The sequence below is a fragment of the Ammospiza nelsoni genome, chromosome 5 (genome assembly GCF_027579445.1).
Source record: "Ammospiza nelsoni isolate bAmmNel1 chromosome 5, bAmmNel1.pri, whole genome shotgun sequence".
Classification (NCBI taxonomy): Eukaryota; Metazoa; Chordata; class Aves; order Passeriformes; family Passerellidae; genus Ammospiza; species Ammospiza nelsoni.
The window spans coordinates 51,696,383-51,718,016 of NC_080637.1; the positions used below are offsets into that span (position 1 = coordinate 51,696,383).

General features: G+C 50.5%; 1 protein-coding gene across 3 annotated transcripts; it reads right to left on the minus strand.

Annotated features, from left to right (window-relative positions):
• Nucleotides 1-481: 481 nt before the first annotated feature.
• Nucleotides 482-21,614, minus strand: TOM1 (target of myb1 membrane trafficking protein). Of its 3 annotated transcripts, none has more exons than XM_059471533.1 (16): nucleotides 21,345-21,614; nucleotides 13,829-13,913; nucleotides 12,011-12,089; nucleotides 11,711-11,860; nucleotides 11,465-11,599; nucleotides 11,070-11,216; nucleotides 10,030-10,146; nucleotides 9,441-9,574; nucleotides 8,755-8,788; nucleotides 8,115-8,223; nucleotides 6,995-7,115; nucleotides 4,577-4,652; nucleotides 4,123-4,185; nucleotides 2,377-2,436; nucleotides 2,000-2,036; nucleotides 482-1,895 (listed from the first exon to the last, which is right to left on the minus strand). In XM_059471533.1, the coding sequence occupies exons 1-16, from the start codon at nucleotides 21,394-21,396 to the stop codon at nucleotides 1,747-1,749; spliced, it is 1,548 nt and encodes a 515-aa protein (XP_059327516.1). In that variant the 5' UTR covers nucleotides 21,397-21,614; the 3' UTR covers nucleotides 482-1,746. The 3 variants fall into 3 exon arrangements, with proteins under 3 accessions (XP_059327516.1, XP_059327518.1, XP_059327517.1); XM_059471535.1 differs by lacking the exon at nucleotides 21,345-21,614 and adding an exon at nucleotides 14,870-14,981; XM_059471534.1 differs by lacking the exon at nucleotides 4,123-4,185.
• Nucleotides 21,615-21,634: the final 20 nt, after the last annotated feature.

Sequence of the window (21,634 nt, forward strand, 5' to 3'; positions counted from 1 at the left end):
TTTCAAATCCACTCAGCTTCCTTTAAAGGATCCCTCCCACAGCTCCCACTCAGCTGGACACTGGAGAGGTGGTATAGGAACATCTGAGGATGACACTGGAGAGATGGTATAGGGACAACTGAGGATGTCCTGTGGATACCAGAGGGCCCTTTAGTAGCAAATATATTTCTTGCATGTCTTTATAAGTGACTTATGGGCTGCAAGGTGGGTATTCAGATGTGGTCACAAGACACAGAGGGAAAGGAGAGGAGGTAGCTCACCCTCTTGCTATTTTGAGACAGCCTGTAATCACCTCTCCACAAGACTGTAGTAAAAAGCAGGGAGCACTCTCAGCCCCCATGCTGTTCTCCTCTCAGCACCAGTGCCCTTGCCTTTTCATGGAAAGCAAATGTGGCTGCATGGTTTCATCCCTCTTCTCCCCACAGCAGCCTCCCCTCCCCACAGCAGCACTGACAGTACACACCATGCCTTCAAGGGAGGCTCAAGTCTTTGCTCCTTTAATGTGCAGTAAAAAAAGACAACTCTCCCACGCTCAACAAGAAATCCCATGAGCAGGAGCCCTGAGCTTGGCACCCTCCTCCCTGCCTTTCATTTACAAGGGGGCAGTATGTGCAGTTTGCTCTGAAGGGTATTTCTCCCCATGTGCAGATGAACTTCTGGCTGCTGCAGGGCTGTTTTACTGACATGAGATGACTGATGTCTCACTTCCCCTCTGTGCTCACTAGCTGTACAAGCTTCTCCAGCAACAGCACGTTCCCACTGGTGTAACAGTGCTGATGGAAGGGCCTCCTGCTTTAGGGGGACGCAGCTCTGTGACCCTGGCACACACAGCCATCCCAAGGGAGTTGGTAGCATTGGCCTGGCTCAGAGGGACTCCCTACACCAAAGCACAATGTGGTGGAAGGCATCAGTGAAAGGGAGAGAGGGAGGTAGGATCGCACTGGGATAAAAGTAGGATAATGGAGAATTAAATTAACTGCAAATAGTTTGCTGAAGGCACATCCTGCCCCATGGGAGAGAGCCCCTTCAGCCTGGGGTACCGCATGCAGTCCTGTGTGCTGCCAAGGGCTTGGATGACTGGCTGCTGTGCAATGGAAACATCTGGGCTGTGGGCAGGATTCTGGATAAACTGATGGGGAAAGGGAGGTGAGGAAGAGGAAGAGAAGGGGTTGTGAGTGGGAAGGTGTTGCATACCACAAGCACTTGTGCAAGAGAGGTTAGAGCAACAGGGTGCCTCTACCATTATTAGTGTTCCTCCTCGGCCACCAGTAATGCTTCACATCCCCCTGCTTTCCAGTCTAACACTGGCAGGCAGAGGGCTGGAGATACATTCTAGGGGAGGGGTGAGGAAAGAGGCAGGCAGGAATGATTTCAGCAGCAGACTGCAGCCTCTCCTGTTTCTTGGGCAAGATCTCTTAACTACCTCACTGGAGAGTAGGATGGGGGAAGCTTCTTCCGGAGCTTCTTCTGCTTTGCCCACTCTGTACCATAAAAAGAAAAGCCCACTGAACTCCCACATTCTCTAGCAGCTTTGAAACCCCCTTTACAAGTCTACTGTATGATATCCCTAAACACAACAAAGATTATCTGAAGTCTGAAAGCAGCTTAAAAATAAAAACAACTCAAAGGTAAAACAGGAAGAGAATGGAGGAAGGGGACAGAGTCCTTCCTCTGCTGGCCCCTGGTTGGAAGCAAGCAAAACAGCACACACAGCCTCTTGCTCCACAGCACACCAGTCCTTAGCATTCACAAGGCAAACATAGCATCATCTTCCTTTGCTTGCTTCTGATGATGGCTGGCAGCAGGAGGGGAGAGGGATGTCCCTGCTGAGGAGCTGGACAAAGTGGGGAGGCGGTCTGCAACCTTCGCTCGCTCTTCCAGAAATTTGTCAAACTCTGAGGGCAAGAGAAGAGCAGAGCATTAGCAAAGAGGGAGGTTTGTGGAAAAGCCAATGTGCTGCCAGGAACAATTAAGACAAGGGCTGGCTGGCATATCTCACCTTCACTGGTGACACCTTTTGGATCCTCTGATTCTCCCTAGCAGAGAAGGAGAAGGGCACGGTTAGAAGGAAGGTAGGTAAAGGCATTTCACAGATGTGATTCTTTGCTCACAGAGAGACAGGACAGTGTTTCCCCCACTTCCACAGTACAGACATGTTAGAGGGGCCCTCAGTTCATTAGCTGTGGCTCCCAGAAGGCTGATGATGCTGTTGTGGTATCCCAAAGCCTGTGTCCCTGGCTTTTCTTTCCCTGGTCCCTCCCAGCAGTCTGTGCCACACATTCAGGGATGACAGTGCTGTTATACACTGCCTGAAGTCCAGCCCCACAGGAAACTCCAGCAGGACTGCTGGCTCCAAGAAGGCAGCCCCTTACTTACCACATCAGTGGAGAGCCACTTTTCTATGTCTTCCATGAAATTGGCTTGAGGAACTGGTACCTGGGACAGAAAGAAAAAGGGCAGTGAGGCCAAGAAAATAGAGGATGTTCCAGTAAATCCACTGGAATGGATTTGCAATGCAAAAAGAAAGCCCAACTCAGAAGCTCAGGCTCTCACTCCACTGTTCAGTCAGGTCAGGCCCATCCAAATCCAGCTGGTGCCAGCTATCAGTGCCATTGCTTACCTGCTTCCTCTGTCCCATCCATGCCCAGACACGCAGTTTCCAGGATACATGCCATTAAAAGCATCTGTGGTTTGGTGGTTGGCTTTGGGATTTTAGGACTGGACCAGACTTTGCTTTTTGGTGAGGACCCACTAGGTGGAAGCTGTCTGCTTGTGTAGGCAGCCAGAGAACAAGAGACATGCATTCCTCTACACCTTCTCCCTCTACAAACCAGTGACAGTCCGATGTCAAAGTCTGCAATGCTGAAGATATTGGAGGTGCCAGATCTGACAGCACACAAAGGGGGAAAGACACCTGCCAAGAACTGATTCCCTGGTGTGATCATGGAGCACAGCAGGATTTGATATCACACCAAACTACTGAAAAGGACCCATCAAAGAGGAAGTCATCTACAATTAAATTTTACTTCCAGTAGGGATGAGGCTAGCTCAGAAGAATTCATAGCCCTGGTCAATTTAAACAGCAAAGAGACATATTCCTAGTGGACAGAGGTAACCTTGAAAGAAACAAAGTCTGATTCAAAACCCCAGATCCTTTTCTCCAGTCGAGGTCCTGAACAAAGCTGAAAAAGAAGCAGTCCTTGCTAGAGGCTCCTCAAGCAGAAGAATGAGAGAGTATTTGTGGGAACTTATTTATTAGTTTTCTAATATATATAGCTCCCTTGCCCTTAGGAAACACCAAGACCAAGAAAAAGAGAACACCTTCGTACCAAAGACAGATTTCCTCAAACCAGGGAACAAGCACAGATAGTTATCACAGCTGCCAGATGGACGAATGGGAATGGAAAAGGATGTGTGAGATTAGGGAAGTTTCAAAGCAAACTGGCTTTGCCTGCCCAGAGAGGATCTCTTTGGGGTACAAGTGCATTCAAGCCAACTGTACAGCATGTGGGGAAACTTCCTAGAGCAGACATCAGCCTGGGCTGTGCCCATTACAGGAAGACAGGCTAACAAGCTTCAGACCCAGGAGCTGTCAAAGCCTCTGCGTGCCTGAGGGAATGTAATTGCAGGAATTCCTGCTGCCAAAAGACCAAATTCAAATGCCTGAAAGCTCAATCATTAGTTACAGGAGGAGGCCTTCAACAGGGTTAAAGTCAGAATGTGTTTTCCTTCAAACAAGGCACCTTCTGTTAAGAAGGAGAGGCTGCAAGGAGAATGAATGGTAGCAGCCACCCTCGTGATGCCACCAGCTATTGCCTCTGCCTCAGACACCCACCCCAAAACAGGCCATCCTCTAGCTCAGAGTGGCACATGCTCTCTTGGCCACAGAGCTCCTAGCATTTTTTCCTATGCATATGTTTACTTGAGAAAGGACAGGCACACTGCCTGCTTCCTTCCCAAGCCTAGTCTCCACTACTGGCCCAGCCCAGGGTTGCTCCATTTCAGTTAGCAGTATCTGCTGATGTCTGCTGTGCATCCTCATGTGCTGTGCCAGTGATGATTCTGTTTCAGCAGCCCCAGCCTCCTCCCTCCCTGCTGGCCCTCCACCACCTCAGATCTCACCATTCCTTGACGCATCATCCACTTTGTCAGCTGGGCTCCATCACTAGAGGCACCAGACTCCCCCTGGATGACAGAGAGTCTGCATTGCAATGTGAGGGAGAGGGGAGGCAATGGGGTTAAGGTGGGGGAAAGAATTTACTAATTCTCTGGTTGCAGAGAGAAGGTGACTGGACATAGAAATCTACTGAAGAGGAATAAAATATGCATTTCCAGGTGGAAGTTTCCCTGGGGAGGGACATCCTTCAACTGCCTGAGGCAACCCCAGACTTTTCACAGTTCCTCACCTCAGGGCTTTAAAGAATGAGGTATGCAGCCCAGCTAGGAAATGCAGGTTGGTGGAGACTGGGAGTTATCATCACTTGACTTTTTCCCAACAGACAGCACCCTTACTTCCTTGGTGAGCCAGGAGGTTACTCCCATTCCTGGTGATGCAGTAAAAGCTATGGCCACTTACCGCTCCTGTGTTCTGCTGCCGGGCATCCAGGGCACCAGCAAGGCCTTTGGTGGCTTGGGGGTCTTCATACTTTACCCTGGAATCAGAGAGGGAAACAACAGGCTGATGAGATGCCTGAGAGTGAAGAGCAGGAACTCCTACATGACCGCACAACTTTTCATGCCTTGTCATTCTGCTACCAAGAGCTTCTAGAAAGGTATGCAAAGCCCTGAGCCCTGGTTATAGGTGTAGCCCACCACAAAACAGACCAATCTACTCACTGGAACATTGTGGGATACAACAGCACAGCCCTGGCACAGTGACAGAAGGATGACAAGGACTTGTATGAAAATCAAGACACAGACTTACAGAGCTAGGTGCATTAACCACAACACTCACCTTCTTTGGGGTGGAATATAAAGAGAAAAAACTAACACAGACTGAACAGAATATTACAGATATTTCAGAAAGGATTTGAGCAACAGGCCCTCACCTACATACTCACCTATCTTCACAGACACAAACAGCTCAAAACCAGCTCTCTAACTAATACCATGTAAGAAGTGGTGGTGGCAGAGGTTCACTGGCTATTCTGGCCATAAGTGAGACTGGATGATCAGAAGAGCTTAGTGTTGCTTCCAAGTCTCCAAACGCACCATTACAGAAACCTCTTTCCACACACAGACGTGTCTCACCCATAATTTCCCTCATCCCAATCCTGTGTCCCCTCTAGGCTGCTACTGCACATGACAATGCCACACGTCACCGTTTGATCCATGCCGAGTGGGGAAAACTCTCCATGCTAGGAAAATGAAGCCTTTCACAGAAACTCTCCACAAGTTTCCCCTCCAGCTGCTCCCAGGCCCCATCCCACAGATCCAGCAGACCATCAAGTGGAGCTGTTTTTGTTGGGGGCCAGGGGCTTGGGCCACCGCCGCTCAAACTTCTCAAAGAAGTGCTCATCGGTGAAGGGGCCGCTGTGGACAATGGCATCCAGGATGAAGTACAGCGCTGCTATCATGCCACTGATGAGGAAGAATGGCAGGAAAGGCTTGAAGTGCCTTAAGCACTCCCTCACTGAGACACACATGAAGCATGGGGGGTCAAGAACAAACCCCAGAGGCTCTGCCAGCACGTCCTGTTCGGGAGCTGTAGAGCAATGGGTCTGTTCAAGTGGAGGGAGACACTGAGAGCAGAGGATCTCAGTGAAATATGAAGCCAGAGCCACTAGAGGTTACCTGGCAGGAGGGCAAGTGCAGGCAGGAATAAATAGAAGATGTCTTGTTACTTGGTGCAGAGATCATAAGCCTCGGACTGTGCTACAGCAGAGAGGATACAATTCCACCTCTGTCCAGAACTCCAGCACTGAGCACATACCAGTGGCTCTGGTTTCAGCCCCAGACTGGGTGCTGTGTTGTTTTTGTGCTGGACTGCCTCTGTCCTCAGGCAGCACAACCCACAGTAAAAGCGGTGGGGAAACCCAGGGACAAAACACATGAAGTCATGTGTGGGCCATGGGTTTCCCCACCACATTTACCAGAAGCAGTCTGAGGCAGAGGAATGGAAGCAAACATCATTAGGAGACCTTAACTTGCCACGTGTAAGAGACCTTAACTTGCTACTGGCCAGCTGTAGAACAAGGCACTCCAGTGGCTGCAGGAGTGCAGGAGCACAGGCCTTGGAGGGCTGGAGGCAGTGATGGGCCTGTGGGCTCTGCTGCTTGGTACTCTATGGAGAGCAGTGAATGGCTCTGCCAGGCAAAGCAGCGTGATATCAGCCACAGTCTATAAACCCAGGGGATCTGGTCAGCACAGCTCTTGCCAGCTCCTCCAGAACAAGGATTCAGGAATCCACTCTGCAGTGGAGAAGGCCTCTTTAGTTCAGCCAGCACTATGGAGAGGAAAGCACCAGCTCTTAGTGCTTTACACCAGGAGCTCTCAAATCCACCATGGAAGAAGAATCATCAGTCCCCACTTGCCAACAGGGAAGCTGAGGCACAGAACAGTGCCCTCTTGCAAGCCACAACTGACTGCACTCTTCCTGCACTCCACCACAATACTCTGTTAGGCTGAATCAGTACTCAGCAATTTCCAAATTCAACATCACCCCAGTCAGGACAGATGACTTCAGAGGCAAACAAGAAAACTGAGCCAGTCCCACTTCACACCTTCATTCCCAGACACTGAATCTCCCAGAACATATGGGAGACCAATTCCTTCTCCCCATACCCAGAGGACGCCATGAAGGGGAGATGATGGAAGCAGGAAAAAGGACTGGGAGCACAGAGGTCATGCTACAAACACTGTGTGTGTGAAGAGCATTTCTGTTTCATCCTGCTGTCTCCCAGGAACTGCTGCTGGTCAGGGTGTAGCCCCATTTTCCCTGAGCCCTTGTCCTTTGCAAGAAGGCAGAAAGGACAGAGCAAGCTGTCCTACTCACCCTTTGCGCTGCTCAGCCAGTGAGCTGCCACGGGTCAGGGCAAACATGTCAAAGTCTTCCTCCAGCTTGCCAGAAGTGTCTAGGGAGTGCAGCCCTGCACTCACACTGCTTGAGCCCAGGTCTGTGGGAGACAGAGCAGGGTGAGCAGGCAGTGCAGAACAGTATAGGGAGGACTGTGGGCTTGGAGAGTGTTGGATGGAAAACTGTCATCAGAATGGGCTAAACTACTCTAGGCCCACTCCTCCATCCTGCTTATTAGATGCAGCACAGTCTATGCATGTGTGCAGTCGTGGGTGAAGTAACAGAAGCTATTTCTTTGCCCACTCAGTAGATATTTTTGGCTCAGTTTCAGACAGAAGCAGCAGCATCAATTTACCGATGCTGGAGGCTAGATGTTCCTGACTATCTTAGACAACTCTGGAGGGAATTGCTCCATAACCTCTGGAAGAAAATAACCTGTGCTTCTGGGCAAGCACCTCTGAGACAGATGAGTGGATTTTCATGACTCAGGCATCATCTGAAAAACACTTGACTTGAAAAATATCTCAGCTGGCTTGTCTGTAAAAACAGTCTGGTGCCAATTTTCTGCAACTGCATCCAGGCAGTGCTATGTAGGCTGTTGGTAGGTCTTGAAGAACCCCCAGGACCCCATGGGTTTTTTGAGTAAACAACCTGTCAAATCCTGGGTCCTGGGCCCAATATGCTCATGGCTGCCTTTGCAGCATAGCTTCAGCTGCTCTGCTTCTCCCAGACCTCAGTGGTGAACCTGACACCACACAGCAAGAGAGGCAAGTAGGCAACGCTGCCAGGCATTGCAGAAGGAGCAACTTTATCCCCAGTCTTGCCAAAGGCCGGGTCCTTAGCCAGACTAATGGTGACATCCTTCTTAAGTCATGGCCACCTCCTGCACTACGTGAGGTGAGGATGCCAAGACAAATGCTTGAGCGCCTTGGGGCATATACAAGTTTCTCCATGAGTTTGTTAGTTGAAAACACATGGCATTTCTCTAGGTTACACTAGGAATCTGACTAAATAATTTTGGGAGATGATTCAAGGGCAGGAAAGGATTTTCAAAGCAGCACAGGATAAAGACTGAGGGGAAAACCGCATAGCAACACACTCATTCCAGCCAGCTGAGAGGAAAGGTTGCTGGTGACTTCAGGCTGTTTCAGTGCTGAAGGAGTATTGGGTCCCAGGTCAATCAAGCTGTTCTCTGCCTCATTTGGTGCCTTTGGAAGAAGAAAAAAGAAGATGGTGGAGAGTTTCTGAAGCTTGGATACCCTGACTCTACAATCCTAGCTCATTGATACTGGAAAGCCCTTCTGCACCCATTGAAACATATCAGCTGTGAAGAGGGAGAAGAGGGACAGTGATCAGACAACTGGCTAGGAATAATGTCCCAGGGCAGCATATGCCTGGGTAGCCAGCCTCCCAGCTCTGCTGGATGTCAGTAAGTAGGGTGAATGCTGGTTCAGAGGACAGGGTAGTGCTCAGAGTAGGCTCATATGGGAATTGGAATCTCATTATTCAATAACTATAACTGCTACTGCTCCGCTCTTGCTCTTTGGGCAGGGCAGGAGAGGTTTGCAGTGGGAAATGAAGTGTCCCATGTACCAGGTGCTTTGGTGCAGCTTGGCTGGGAAAGTAAAGCCCACCATTTCTAAATGGGGCAGACTGAACCTCCCTGCAAGTCAGTAGGGCACTGCTGGACCTGCAGGATGCAAACCAAGCTGCAGAGAGGGACAGTTGCTCTGAGTTACCTTAACAGGCTGTCCTGTCCGAAGTCGCTCGAACCTGCAGGAAAGGTGACAGCATGCATTTCAGTAGTGTGGGCTCATTCACCCACAGCCCAAGAGATTTTTTGTAAGACTTGGCACAGTCTGCCCTTTCCTACCCACTAGGAAAGGGGAACTATGGCTCAGTGCCCAATTTCCCCTCAAGATACCATAGCAAGACCCATAGAATTGACGTCTCCTGAGAGGTGGTGTGAGAAAGCTTCTTAGGATCTTCCACAGTTACTTGTAACTAACAGCTCTCCTTTACAGTTCATCTGGGGATGAACTAGCAAAGATGTGTTTGTTGAAATGGAAGAAAAAAAAAGCAGTGCTGATCCCATCTGGGCAATTTCTTTCTGTCTCCACCTGTCTCAGAGCTAGAAAACCATCTCTTTCCATGCAGTTGCCTCCTTCTTTTGGGTTATGCCACAAGGACATCTTTATACCCCATCGAGAACTTACACAGCAGCTTTGAAAGGGCTGTGTAACTCCCTCAGTGACTCAGTCAGCAAAAATTGAGGACATTTGGCTTTGTTCTCAAAGATGGACGATACAGACTGATACATCTCAAGTACTACACTCTTGGGCAGATCAAAAGGGTGGGATAGGCAGCCTTCAAGGGCAGTAAAGTCTTGCGGGAGAGCAGGGAAGAGAGGGGAGGAGAGAGGTACCTTTCATGGCGCAGAAACACGTTATTGAGGTTGTCATTGATGAGGAGCAGCTCCTCAGTGAGTTGCTCATGGAGGACACGGGGAATCAGCTCCAGGACTCGCTGCTGCATGGCTCTGCATGTCCGATTCAGCTCCTGTTCAAAGCAGGGCAAGTCACCACCCACAAAGGTCACACTACAGCTAAGCACTCACAAATTTGGAATTCTGACTGGAACACAGATTCCAGAGGCTACTGGGATCTATCAGGAACTGCTGATGGGCAACAAATATTTGGTGTGAGAGGTAAATTGAGTCTAAGCTTTACATGGAATAATTGTATGCTTTTTGTATTACACATCACCCAGAAAGAAAGGCCCTTGGGGACTACAAACTCCCTTGTGAAATAATTCCAGCCTTGGCAATGCAATTTTCATCCACCATTGAAACTCTACTGTCCTTGTGTCTTCTTTATCCCTTCACTTCCTGATAAGCCCCACAGTAAACTGTCCAGTTGTTCCCCACACCTGGCATGCATTGGGCCTCAGTCCATCAAGTCACTGCTAAACTGTGCTGCAGGTGCCAGCCCTCCACCCTGCCCAGGGTTTCTTACTTGCAGCAGCTCCAAGTCAGAGGGCTCGGCCTGGGATGGCACCAGCTCTGTTAACATCTCCGACATCACCTTTGTGTTCCCATTCACCACTTCCAGCTCACTGCGCAGCTTCCCGATCTGCAAAGGCAAAGTGGAGTGACAGCTCTGCCAGGGGAGGCTGGGGACATGGCTGAGGTAGCCCTGAAGGCAGGGAATGGCACTGCCTGTTCACAGCCACCGGGGAGTTCATTTGTCACCACTCATTTTAGCTCTCAGGAGCTCCCAGCAGGAAACCCCTCCATGACTTACCATCAAATTCATTTGCTGGTAGCAGATGCCAGGCCCTCACCTGGGATCTCGGCCACCAGTCTAGCCTTGATTTTTAATAGCCAGCACAGGCTGCTGGTATGATTCAAATCTCTCCTCAGCTAACAGCTCCCATGTGGTAGCCATTTAAATGGTTTAACTTCCAAAGTGGTGTAAGACAGGGGAAAACAATTAATTCCTATTCAACAGGAGAGCCTCAGCTAAGTGTGCAGTTGAAGCTTTAGTCCTCTGGTTTACAAGCTGCTGATGAGCCTCTTTAGAACAGTTTCTACCCTCTGTTCTGCAAGGGAAATGCAAAGTACTGACAGCTAGGGGTTTGGTGCTGAACATGGTGTTGTATGAAGTCAGGGTGAGGAAGGAGAAAAGAGGATGGGGAAACAAGTGAGGAAGCCCAAGCCTTTGGAAACCACATAGCCAGATAGGGTTGATTCATATAAAGTAAGCAGTGAGGCAAGATAAACAAAGATGATAAGGAGGCATCATGTCTCAGCACTCCACTTCCCTCTACCTGCAAGTAGCCCTGTCTTAGGCAAATGTTGGTTGCAGTATCCCAGTTCATCACTGTGACCACAATGGAGCTCTGGGGAGCTCTCAAAGGACTGTGCCTTAGAGGAACAGCTCCTTGAAGACAGAGGCTGGGGCAGGACCAGTACTGCAGTCCCAGAGCAGCGTCTGTGAAATAGCTTCAAACACAGGAAGGGTCAGCAACATCCTGGGACCTGTGTCCAACTCACCTGCTCGGGTGTGGGTGTGATGGGCGCGTCGCTGGATGTGCCTCTCCCGGGGGGCAGGGTGACAGGGTGGAGGATGGACTCCATCTGCTGAGCGGAGTTGACTGCAGGTGAGGTCTGTCCAGATTGAGAGTTGGAGCTATACACAGTCTACAAAGGTGGGGAAAGTGACAGAGAGAAGGAAATGTTAGACACACATACTTGGCAGGACAGTGCAACTAGAGGAGAAATATTGATGGCAGCTCCCCAACTGGTCCCAACAGCTCTTGGCTGTCCTGGAGCTTCTCACATCTCACCACCCAAACACCCTCTAAATTCAAGACAGAGCTCCTAAAATCCCCTCATCGCTCCAGAATGGCAGCTGCCCGACATTCTTCTCTTCAGCAATGCTCCCATACCCTCTGTGGTGTGTGGATAGGTGACAGCATGTCCAGATCAGTCATGGGGAACTCCAAACCCTTCCGTCTCAGGTCTTCATAGACAGCAACGACACCAGTCAAGTCTGGAGAGCTGCGGAAGGCGTCCGCCCAGGACTGGGGAAGAAGAGACAGTACAGCCCATCAGCACATACAACAGCCTTCTGTACAAGCACCTAAAGACACATACTGTCTGCATGGTGCAGATGCTCACACTTCTTGGCTCACCTGGATGAGGGTCAGCACCTTGTCATGCACTATAGCAGGTGGATTGTTCTTTGGCAGGATTGTTCTCACCAGGACACCTTCTACAAAGTCCTGGCTGGACACAAGGACATGGAAACGATGGCCACAGTTCTTGACGCAGGTCTCCAGGACCTTCAAAGGCAATGAAGCATTAGCTGTAGCCTTCTCTGTCCTCATGTGTTTGCCTTACTGGCTTTAGGTACATGAGTCTGTTCAGCATGTATGCTAAAACCTGTGTTCAGCACTCAGCTTTACAGCAGGGTATCACAGAGCACTGCTCACCGTCAAAGCCAGCATAACTTCATGGAAGTTCTTATTCCCTACAATTCTCTTCTTAATGGCTCGGAATGCATCTTTGGGCCTGAAGGAGAAATGAGATGAAGAAAGATCATCAAAAGGTTGAGGCAAAGCAAAACAGCCATAGGTTCTGGATGCCTTATACTCAGTAGGTGTCCCTCTTCACCATGTTTTCAGCATGGCTTGAAGCAGTGATTGGTAAAGCAGCTTTTGCTTGTGGCTCTGCAAGAGGAGCGAGGTTGGTTGATCATAGAATCACTTAGGTTGGAAAAGACCTTTTAGGGTCATCAAGTCCAACCATAAACCTAACACTGCAAAATCCACCATTAAGCCCTGTCCCTGAGTGCTATTACTGAAATTAGAGGCCTCTGTGCTGATGTCTGCAACAGGGCAAGGTGTTCAGCACACAAGAGAGAACAGAGTAAAAACAATGCTAGAAACACACTCCTGTGGGGTAGAGCAAAATCCCATGGCAGAGAGACTGAAGAGGAGGAGATCACAGAAAAGCTTGGCACAGCTTACAAACAGGAAGGAGAGACCAATCTGCAGCAATTCCTGCGTTACTCAAAGAGGAGCTATTTAACATTTCCCTGGAGAGAAGGAGGCTGCAGGAGACACACTGGCAAAATCTTGCTTGTATGGGGCAGGTGGGTAAGAGAGCAACAGTATAGCAGGGCCTCATTAACCATTTTCAGAGGGGAGAAACACCATGGTCTCAGTCCACTGTGGTCTTAAGAGGGCACAAATGAACCAGATTCAGAGCACAGGAAGAGAAGCTGAGTTGGAAGAGCAGCGGTGCTGGAGGAGAAAAGTGGGGTGGAGACACTGACTCAGTGAGGAGGCAGAAGTGTATTGGCCTGTGGGGCAGCCTAGTGTTGGAGGATGGGCCTTAGCAGGACAATGGGAGAGCCTGTCCAGCTGTGTATCTGAAAGACCTGAAAGCAGCCACAGCTCAGGCCTGAGAACTGTGGACAGAGACAGATGCATTTGCACCGTGGAGATAGTGGAAAAGGAGTGGTGACAGATCTGTAAGTAGAGGTGTTTGACTTTGTTTCCATACATGTGAAGCTGAAAACTGGGCTTGCTAATCCTCTGTCAACATCACTGTGGGGTAAGACAGCAGGAGTGAAACCTACACGTTTTATTCCATGTAGCACCTTCTTTTTTACATGCTGCTCCTGACATCTCCACTGTGAGAAGGAGCACTCTCCCTTGAATTCAGTGGCAAATCCCCAGCTCCTGAGTTAACAAGTCTGGCAGATTGATGAACACCTCCCTGTAGGGAGAGGGAGACAAGAGCTCCCCCACTCACTTTGTGTGGTTTTGAGTGACTGTACATGAAAATACCTGAGAAGAAACCCAAGAAAGACTGGCACAGTAAGAGGACTGAATAGCAGCCTGAGATTTCCCCTTCTTCTCTCAGTCACCAGCCTTTAGATTTTTACATTCCCAGAGGAGAGAAAGAGAAGGGTATGAAGGGGGAATAAATCAAAGTGGAAGAAATGCAAATATGCCTTCTGGAGATGGGAGGCAGCCTGGCTTGAACTGAGGGTTGTCTGGGAACCCTGAAGGCCTGTTTGAATGGCTCCTAGCACTCACCAAGATTATAGAAAAGCATCTAATAAATGCTCTGACAGCTTTTCTACGTCTCTAGGTCTCCTAGCAGAGTACTGTCTCAGGGATTGCTGGGAAGCCTAGCTTATTACCTCCAGCAGTGCATGCTACTACTGCAGCCTAGGGATGTGGTGTTCCAGGGAATTCAGGGACTTGCCACTGCATATGGGCCCTTGCCAGCTCCCTTACCCTTCTTCAGTCTCGTTAATGATGTCACAGATCTCCATGTTGAGAGCCCAGTCCTCACTCCGCAGGGACCCATCGGTGGCTCTCTCTGGAAAACAGAAACGAAGGTGAAGAGCAGCCCTGGCACTCTTAAGCTCTCACAAGGCCCCAGACCCCAGCCTGCTTCTCCCTCGCTGCCACTACAAAATATAAGGAGGCAAATTCATATGCAAATTGTGGGTCACCAAGTGCTCCCCACTAGGTGTCACCATGGCAGAGCACACTGCTGGGATGGTGGGTGCCCAGCTTTGCCCACCAATGCTACTGACACTACAAACAGACTCTGTGTGACCTCTGGTATCCTGTGCATGAAGGGAAAGTGCTCAGCATAACTTCAGCTCCACAGCTAAGGAAAAGGGGGCTTATTTGCTTTGCTCCTGCAAGGCCAGAAACTGTTGAGTTCAGCTCACTTACCCTGATACAGATCTAATGCCAATAGCTCAAATTCTTGGTTTACACATAAGGAGACAAAAGAATCAGTCCCCTTTTTTTTTGTACACCAGCTCTATAAAAACAAACAAGCAAACGTAGAAAACCAAAGCAGGGTTTCTCTTGTTTAATATTTACACCTTTCCCCTGAACTTCTGGCCTCTAGGGAGTGTGGGCAGAAGCAAACTGCAGGCTGAAGTCAAAGTAATATTGTTCCACCTTTGATTGTGTCCCCTTTAATTAGGAATTCCTCAGTCAGCCTTGATGTTATTTATTCAAGGCAGAGATTTGGGAAATGAGCAGCTATTACTGGGAGCACCAATGCCTCACCCTGTAATCATCCATGTCTCAGTCCTAGCCATGCCTTTGACTGATGCCTTCAGGAACACCACCAGTAGAGAATGGCCAGTGGGGCCAGAAGGACCCAGGCACTCCCAAGACCACAGGGAAACACAGACACAGCTAATGGCAAGCAGATGACAAGAACCATCCTTTCCAGCTCTCTCATCCTACAAAACTCTTGACTTAGCACTGGGGCAAGAGAATTAAAACTGGCCAGACCTGTTCAGCACTTACCAGGTGCTCTTCAGGAGAGCTCGGTCCTAGCGAGGTACTTACAGAAATGCCTGCATTTTCAAAACTGCTGTCCCTGCAAAATCTGCGGCTCTCCCTCACTGCTGCGGGTCCTCTACCCCTTTAGAGAGGTCCTTCCTCTGCAGAGCTGCCTTTTTCTGCTTTTGACCCAGCAGCTAATGATCCCTGTGTAGGAGTGAAATTAAATGCCCATTCACACAGTAATGAGATAAGGCCCTAACACAGGAAGAAGAATTTTTAACTCTTGCCTGGGTAAGCACATCCATCATGTCCTGTTTAGGGTCAGGCACAGAGCTATTCACAGCACTGTGCAATGCAGCCTCTTATACACGTGTCCCTCCCACAGATTGCACACCACACTGTGAAGCTATCTGCATCTTATCACAATCCAGCCACCACCTTTTCTGTTGGCTACAGAATGCATTGATTACACAGTGATTATGGTGATGACATTGTGGCCACAGCCAGATAGAAGAGGGCAGACAGGGAAGGAGAGTGGCAGACTGTTCTTGATGCTCTTCCACCTTTCCAAAGGTCTGGCTATTACTGGAATAAACTTAAGGTTCCTTGACTCAGGTAAACTTTTGTCACTTTGAGTATTAACTTTACATAGGGATCCTTATCTCTGGCAGATCCAAGCTTCCTCAGTGAGGCACAGGAGGAAGGATTGCACTGGGTGATCTGGTGGAGAATACATCCAGGGCAATAGGCATGTCTGGTGCACCAGGGCATGTACCAGCCAATGGGGGAAACTGTGGTAACACATGAAGGAAAATATTTTCCACTGGTGTTCCTTTGGGATCAGGACACAGTACAGAGCTCCAGGGTTCCTCCTGCCCTGGGACAGCAGCTGTGCTGGTAGGCTGGTTCTAGCTCAGGTCAGTCTGATGGGTTTGGATCATGTGGTCACAAAGCCCCCCTCACTTGCACTCTCCTCCAGGATCCCCTGCTCATGACACATCATGGTTTGAACAAGTCACAAGTTTCCCTGCACTGTTTGCTGCACTGGCAATGAATCACAGAAATCCACTACACAGGGGTTGCTCTGCCAAAAGTGAAGTCTACATCCACTCTTCTCATTGAACATGGAAGGAAAAATCCACCACTTGGGAACAGGGCTGAGCCTGCTTGGAAGCTCTGAGCTACAGAAAAAACAAAGGACAAAATAAAACCTGCATTTAACCATCAATCCTTGCTGTTCAAATCTCCCCAACCTTCCTTCATATTGTACACAAACATGAATTTAATCTGCAAACTCCCTTTCCTCACTTCCCAATGTTTGGTGGCACACTGTAACCTGCTCCCCACCACCCTTTCCCTCCAAATGCACCAATCCTGCCAAGGTCAAGCAGCAGGTTTACTTTTCAGAAAGGAATGTAAATAAACCATGTGTGTTCCTTCACCTGCCTGGCCATTTAGGGGAAAACTGGGCTTCCTCAGAAGTGACACACCCTGCCCCTGTTACCCCACAATATCATGGCCATCCTGCTGCCATCACCCCGGTTCATACACTCATCAAGGGAGAGTTGCAGGAAACCTGCCATAAACACAACACAGGGTCACAAAATGCAAAGCTGGAAGAACAGTATTAGAGCATATGGAAAACAGGAATGCGACCCTGAGGCAATTCCAAGGACAAAAGGCTTGAATTTACCCAGTACAAATTAAGGCCTGGCCTAGCTGGCATTGGGAAAACTGGAGCTAATGCCCTTCTAATCCTCCTTGCTCTCTTCCAAGCTGTAAGGGGCTGTCCAAGCCTAGTAAGATATGGAGTTCATATCCAAAATCCTGAACTTTGCCCTTCTGTAAAGCCTGCAGAAGGGAAGGAAACAAAGTTTAATTAGTCACATGAAGGATCAGGGTGGCTGGCCCCATTTCATGAGCTGTAATTAGCACATGAGCTGTCTGCTCCGCACGAAATCTGAGCCTGGGATGGCTGGGGACAGCAACAAGTCCCTAAAAAGAGCGAGCACAGGAGGCAGGGCACTGCCACACACCCAGCACTCTGCCTGGTGGTCATCAGGCAGCATCTACTTGTGTGTGTTACCAGCTGAGCCTGACCTGCAGCAGAGAATTCCCCTGGCAGAGGTTATTGTGAGCCTGTGAATGCCACTCCAAGCCCCAAAGCATTGGCTGCTGAATGTACAGGAGGCCCTTCATGGGGCTGCTCCAAAGCCACATTGTTCTGGCAGCCAGTCCGGCTCCCCGGGTGTGACAGCATTGGGGTTTGTCTGATTCCAGTCTGCTGCTTCACAAATTGCTCAGATGGACCCAGAACCGCACAGGACTGTGGTAGGGGTTGAACCAGAGCATGGACTCTTTTCCTGCATGGCACTGGATGTGCTCCTGCTGACTGCAGCTAGTTGATAAAAGTTATTTAGAACCAGCAGATAACAAAGAACTCCAAACACTTGGCATAACTGGCGCAAAGGATCTGTACACTGCTTTGTGCTATGAGTACATTTCACAAGTTTGCTTCTTTTCAAGGTTGTTGTGTGTGCCCTGGTGGCAGGGGAGAGCACACTGTGCAGCTGGGGATTCTACTCAGCTGTCCCTGCAGCAGCACACTGGCACTGCAGAAGTGTGGGGAAGTACAGGAGCCAGGGACAGAAGGTATTGTGCAGGCTCCTGTCCCCTTTGCTCCCCACCCCACACCTGAAGCACCCATAACCAGCCAGATGCTGCTCAGAAATCCTTTGCCTGTGATATGCTCTGCCCCTCCTCCAAGTGAAGCCTTCAAACAGTGCTCCCTGCAGTGTTCTTGCTGGCTCTAAGTTCCTCAGCAAAGCATCAAACACCTTCTCACCCATTTCAACAGGTGTTTGAGGACACCAGCAGTTCATGGCATGAGACAGCTTAGGCTCAGCAGAAAGCAATGCATGATGTTCCTTCTTCCAACTTCATTTCAGTTCACAAACTCACAGGCCCAAATCAGCATCCTGTACAAGCCTCATGCTTTTACTTCCCTTGAGGGAACTTCAGCACCAGCTCTGTCAGGACTTCACCATTTAGCTGTATCCTTCCCCCAAAGCCTGAGAGCACAGCGTGCATTCCAGAGACACCAGAGATACAGCTCCAAACCTAATTCAAGGATGGTGATGGACACAGACTGCGCTGACACTGTGCTGTGGGTATGTGTGTCTCTGAACTCCTGCTCCTGTCCTGTGAATCAGCTCAAATTCTCAGGGATCAAGTGACTCTTCAACTGCTGTGTTTGCCCCTTTTCCTCCAGACAGAGGAGGCACAGAAGACAAGGCAATGCCTTTTTGAGAAGCACAACCTTGCAGGGACCCACAGAGCCCACAGAGGGGTGCAGCAACACCTGCAAGGTGGGATCCAAAAGGTTGTGGTGATTTTTCTGGTACACTGTTTTGCATCTGCCTCTCTTCCTCACCCAGGAGCCTTACTTGCTCCCTCTTTACAGCCTCAACTTTTCCTGGTCCTCATGCTTAAAATAACCCCCATCCATAAAAAACATCTGTGTCATCTCTGTGCTACACCGTTACTTCTATCCCTTGCCTGCCCTCACTCACTGAAATAACCTGGCTGTGTCCCTTTTGGTATTGCTATAATTACTAGTTATTTTAGACTTCCAGGGTGAGGAGAGAGCTCACTTGGTGGTTTCTTCTCCATTCTCTCACTTAGAGACAATTCACTTCCTTGGAATTAGATTTTTTCCATTTTGAAAATGGAAAAAAGCTTCTCTTAGCTCCTAGATGGAGGCATAGTGGATTTCCCTTTCCAGAGGGGAATCTGAACTATGATGCTTTATCACTCTTTGGAAATTTTCCCACTGGTGTTTAAAAAAGCCCACCACACAACAGAAGCAAATACAAAAAACCCCAAACAAGTGAGTCTGTATTCCTCCTGGGAAGAGACATCACAGTGCAAAAACAGGAGAGGCAACTTTTGTGACTAAATCTCAGAACTGTGAGTAAGAAACTAGAAAACCTACTCCTCTGCAACTGACTCATTCTGTGACAGATCACTGAGATTATCTGAGCATTGCTTTCCTAGTCAGCAAAATAAATGGGTCTTACTAGATTAACATTAATGAAGGAATTTGAGAACATTGCTGCAGTGGCCACAGAGGACTTTTTTTTTCCCCTTAGCCTTCATCTAAAGCTATTTTAGACTTTATAAGCTCTATCAAGCGTACGTGACTTTGCCCAAATAATTTGCAAGGACGCAGCATTATCTTTCTGCAGACAGCCCAGGGCAGCAGCACTGTGCAGGTTTGGTGCTCAGGCTCAGGGGCTGGACACGCAGCTGACACAGACCTACCAAACGAGTTTGGGGAAGTCATGTTTGCGTCCCAAATTAAGCAGGGGAGATAGCATTAATCCACATCCCCAGGATGTTGATAGGCAATGTTCATATTCATATTTTCAATCACCACCCCTTTCAAGTCCTCCAGAGAGCTCCTTTCTCATATGCTGTAATTCCTCCACTTCTTTCGACTTCCATAACCCCAGTAAACCCCCACTCAGTAAGAACTCCCTAGAATCACACCTCTGCTTCTTACATCCTCTCAGACACTTTTGAAATATCTTTTCTTTTTTCCTCTTTGCTGTTGGTTTGTTGCTTGGGAATCCCTTATTTAATTGAAACAAAGCCTAGAGGTATAACCCACTTACAATCTGGTTACTAGACCGACCAGAAGATCTGTGAGGCAACTTTCAGATTGCCTCTACCCAAACACAAGGACATATCTGATACACTCACTGAGGGAACAAAGAGCATTCATTCAGGAAAGGGCAGGAGACGGCTTCTCCTAGAACATGGGATTAAACATGTGATGTTCTGGGGGTATGTTGAAGATCATCTGGAGGATTTTGATAACACAAAGTCTTCCCTGATGATCCTTCCACCACCTGGCTGTAATAGATCTCACCTATCTGTCCCAACACCAGAGTGGCACATCACAATGCCCCGGACACACTTTGGGACAGTTGTAGGGTAGCCTCTAAAATCATTATAATAAAAGCATTAATTAAAGCAGCTGCTTGCTCTGTTCCCACCCCAGGCACAGCCTCCTATTCACCCATGCAAGGACACCAATGAATGTGGGACCGGATGTTCACAGCAAACAGCAAAGGTCTGACAAGCAGTGAACAGCAAGAATGAGCAAGTGCATAAAGTCACAAATGGAGTTTAAATAGGCATCAGCCTTCAAGCACAACTTCAAGGCTCTTAGGCAATACAACACAGGAACAGAGAGTCTTCATCCTAAGCATTTTAAGAACTGCATCCCTGCTCTGACACCAGTGCAGCTGTTGATGGTCTTCTTCTCTCTAACTGTGGCATCTCTGCTCCACTTTCTCAGGCCACATCCTTCTCCCATGTTCCCCATCTGCCCTGAGCACAGGGACTGCAGGACACCCACCATGTGCCCATGGGCCTGCCAGGGCACAGGGTGGGTGCTGTGTTCATTGCTGGAGCTGGTGCTCCATGCTGTGAGCCACAGCCAGATGGAAGAGCTCGTACTGCAGGAGCCAGGGCATGGCCCTGCCAGGCTCCACTTGTCCCACAGCTCAGTGCGGGGAGGCTCAGGACAGGCAAACACCCCCAGCTGCCCAGCGCTTGAGTCCTTCGGGTAGGGGACACTGGTCCCACTGGGCAAGCCCAGTGTGAGGCTGCTGTCCCCACAGCCCTGGCTGACCCCATCCCACAGCCCCGCTCTCCCCACAGCACTGCTGTCCCTGCAGGCCTGGCTGGCCCTATCCCACAGCCCTGCTGTCCCCACAGCCATCACTGACCCCATCCCACAGCCCCACTGTCCCCACAGCCCCGTTGTCCCCGCAGCCCTCACTGACCTTGTCCCACAGCCCCACTGTCCCCGCAGCCCCACTGTCCCTGCAGCCCTCACTGACCCCGTCCCACAGTCCCGCTGTCCCCAAAGCCCTCAGTGACCCCGTCTCACAGCCCCGCTGTCCCCGCAGCCCTCACGGACCCCGTCCCACACCCCGGGGTCTCGCGGCCGCCCCTCGTGCCGCCGCGGCTCACGCGACCCCTTCGCGCCCGGCCGCGATAGGCTGCCCAGGCTGGAGCCCAGCCAATCAGCAGCTTCCCGAAGCCCCCGAAGAGGTGCGGGCGGGAATGGCCCCAAGCCAATCACGGGGCTCGGCGATGCAGGGGGGCGTGGCGCGGACCACCGGCCTGCGGCCCCTTTAAGTGAGCAAACTTCACCTCGCCACCCCGAGACCCCCTCGCACCCGGATTGGCTGGCGGGGCCCCCGGCGGAGCCGCCTCGGGCTGCGCGCCCGCTATTGGTCCGCAGCACCCGTCAGTCAGAGCACAACTCTCTTCTGATTGGCCAGCGCGCTGCTGGTCCCGCCGCGGAGGCGGGGGCCGGCGTTTCCCCGAGGAAGGGTCCGGCGGACGCCCCCGGGGGCGCGGGGCCGGACGGGCGAGCGGGGGCTCGGGGAGGGTCGGGGGGCGCGGATGCGGCTCTCACCGATGCGCTGCCCCACGGGGGAGCTGAAGGGGTTCCCCAGCAGAAAGTCCATCGCCGCCGCCGCCGCCGCGCCGCGATCAGCTGACGCTGCCGCCGCCGCCGCTCACGTGACCGCGCGCCGGCCGGGGCGGGCCCCGCCAGGCCCCGCTGTGACGCCACCGGCCGCCGCCCGGAGCGGCCCCGCCGTGCCACGGGCTGAGGGAGGCGCGGGGCGGCTGCGGTGCCGGGGTAGAGCCGTGTGCAAGCCGACCGCTCCCTGGTCCCGCTGGCCCTTAGCCCCGGGCGCAGGA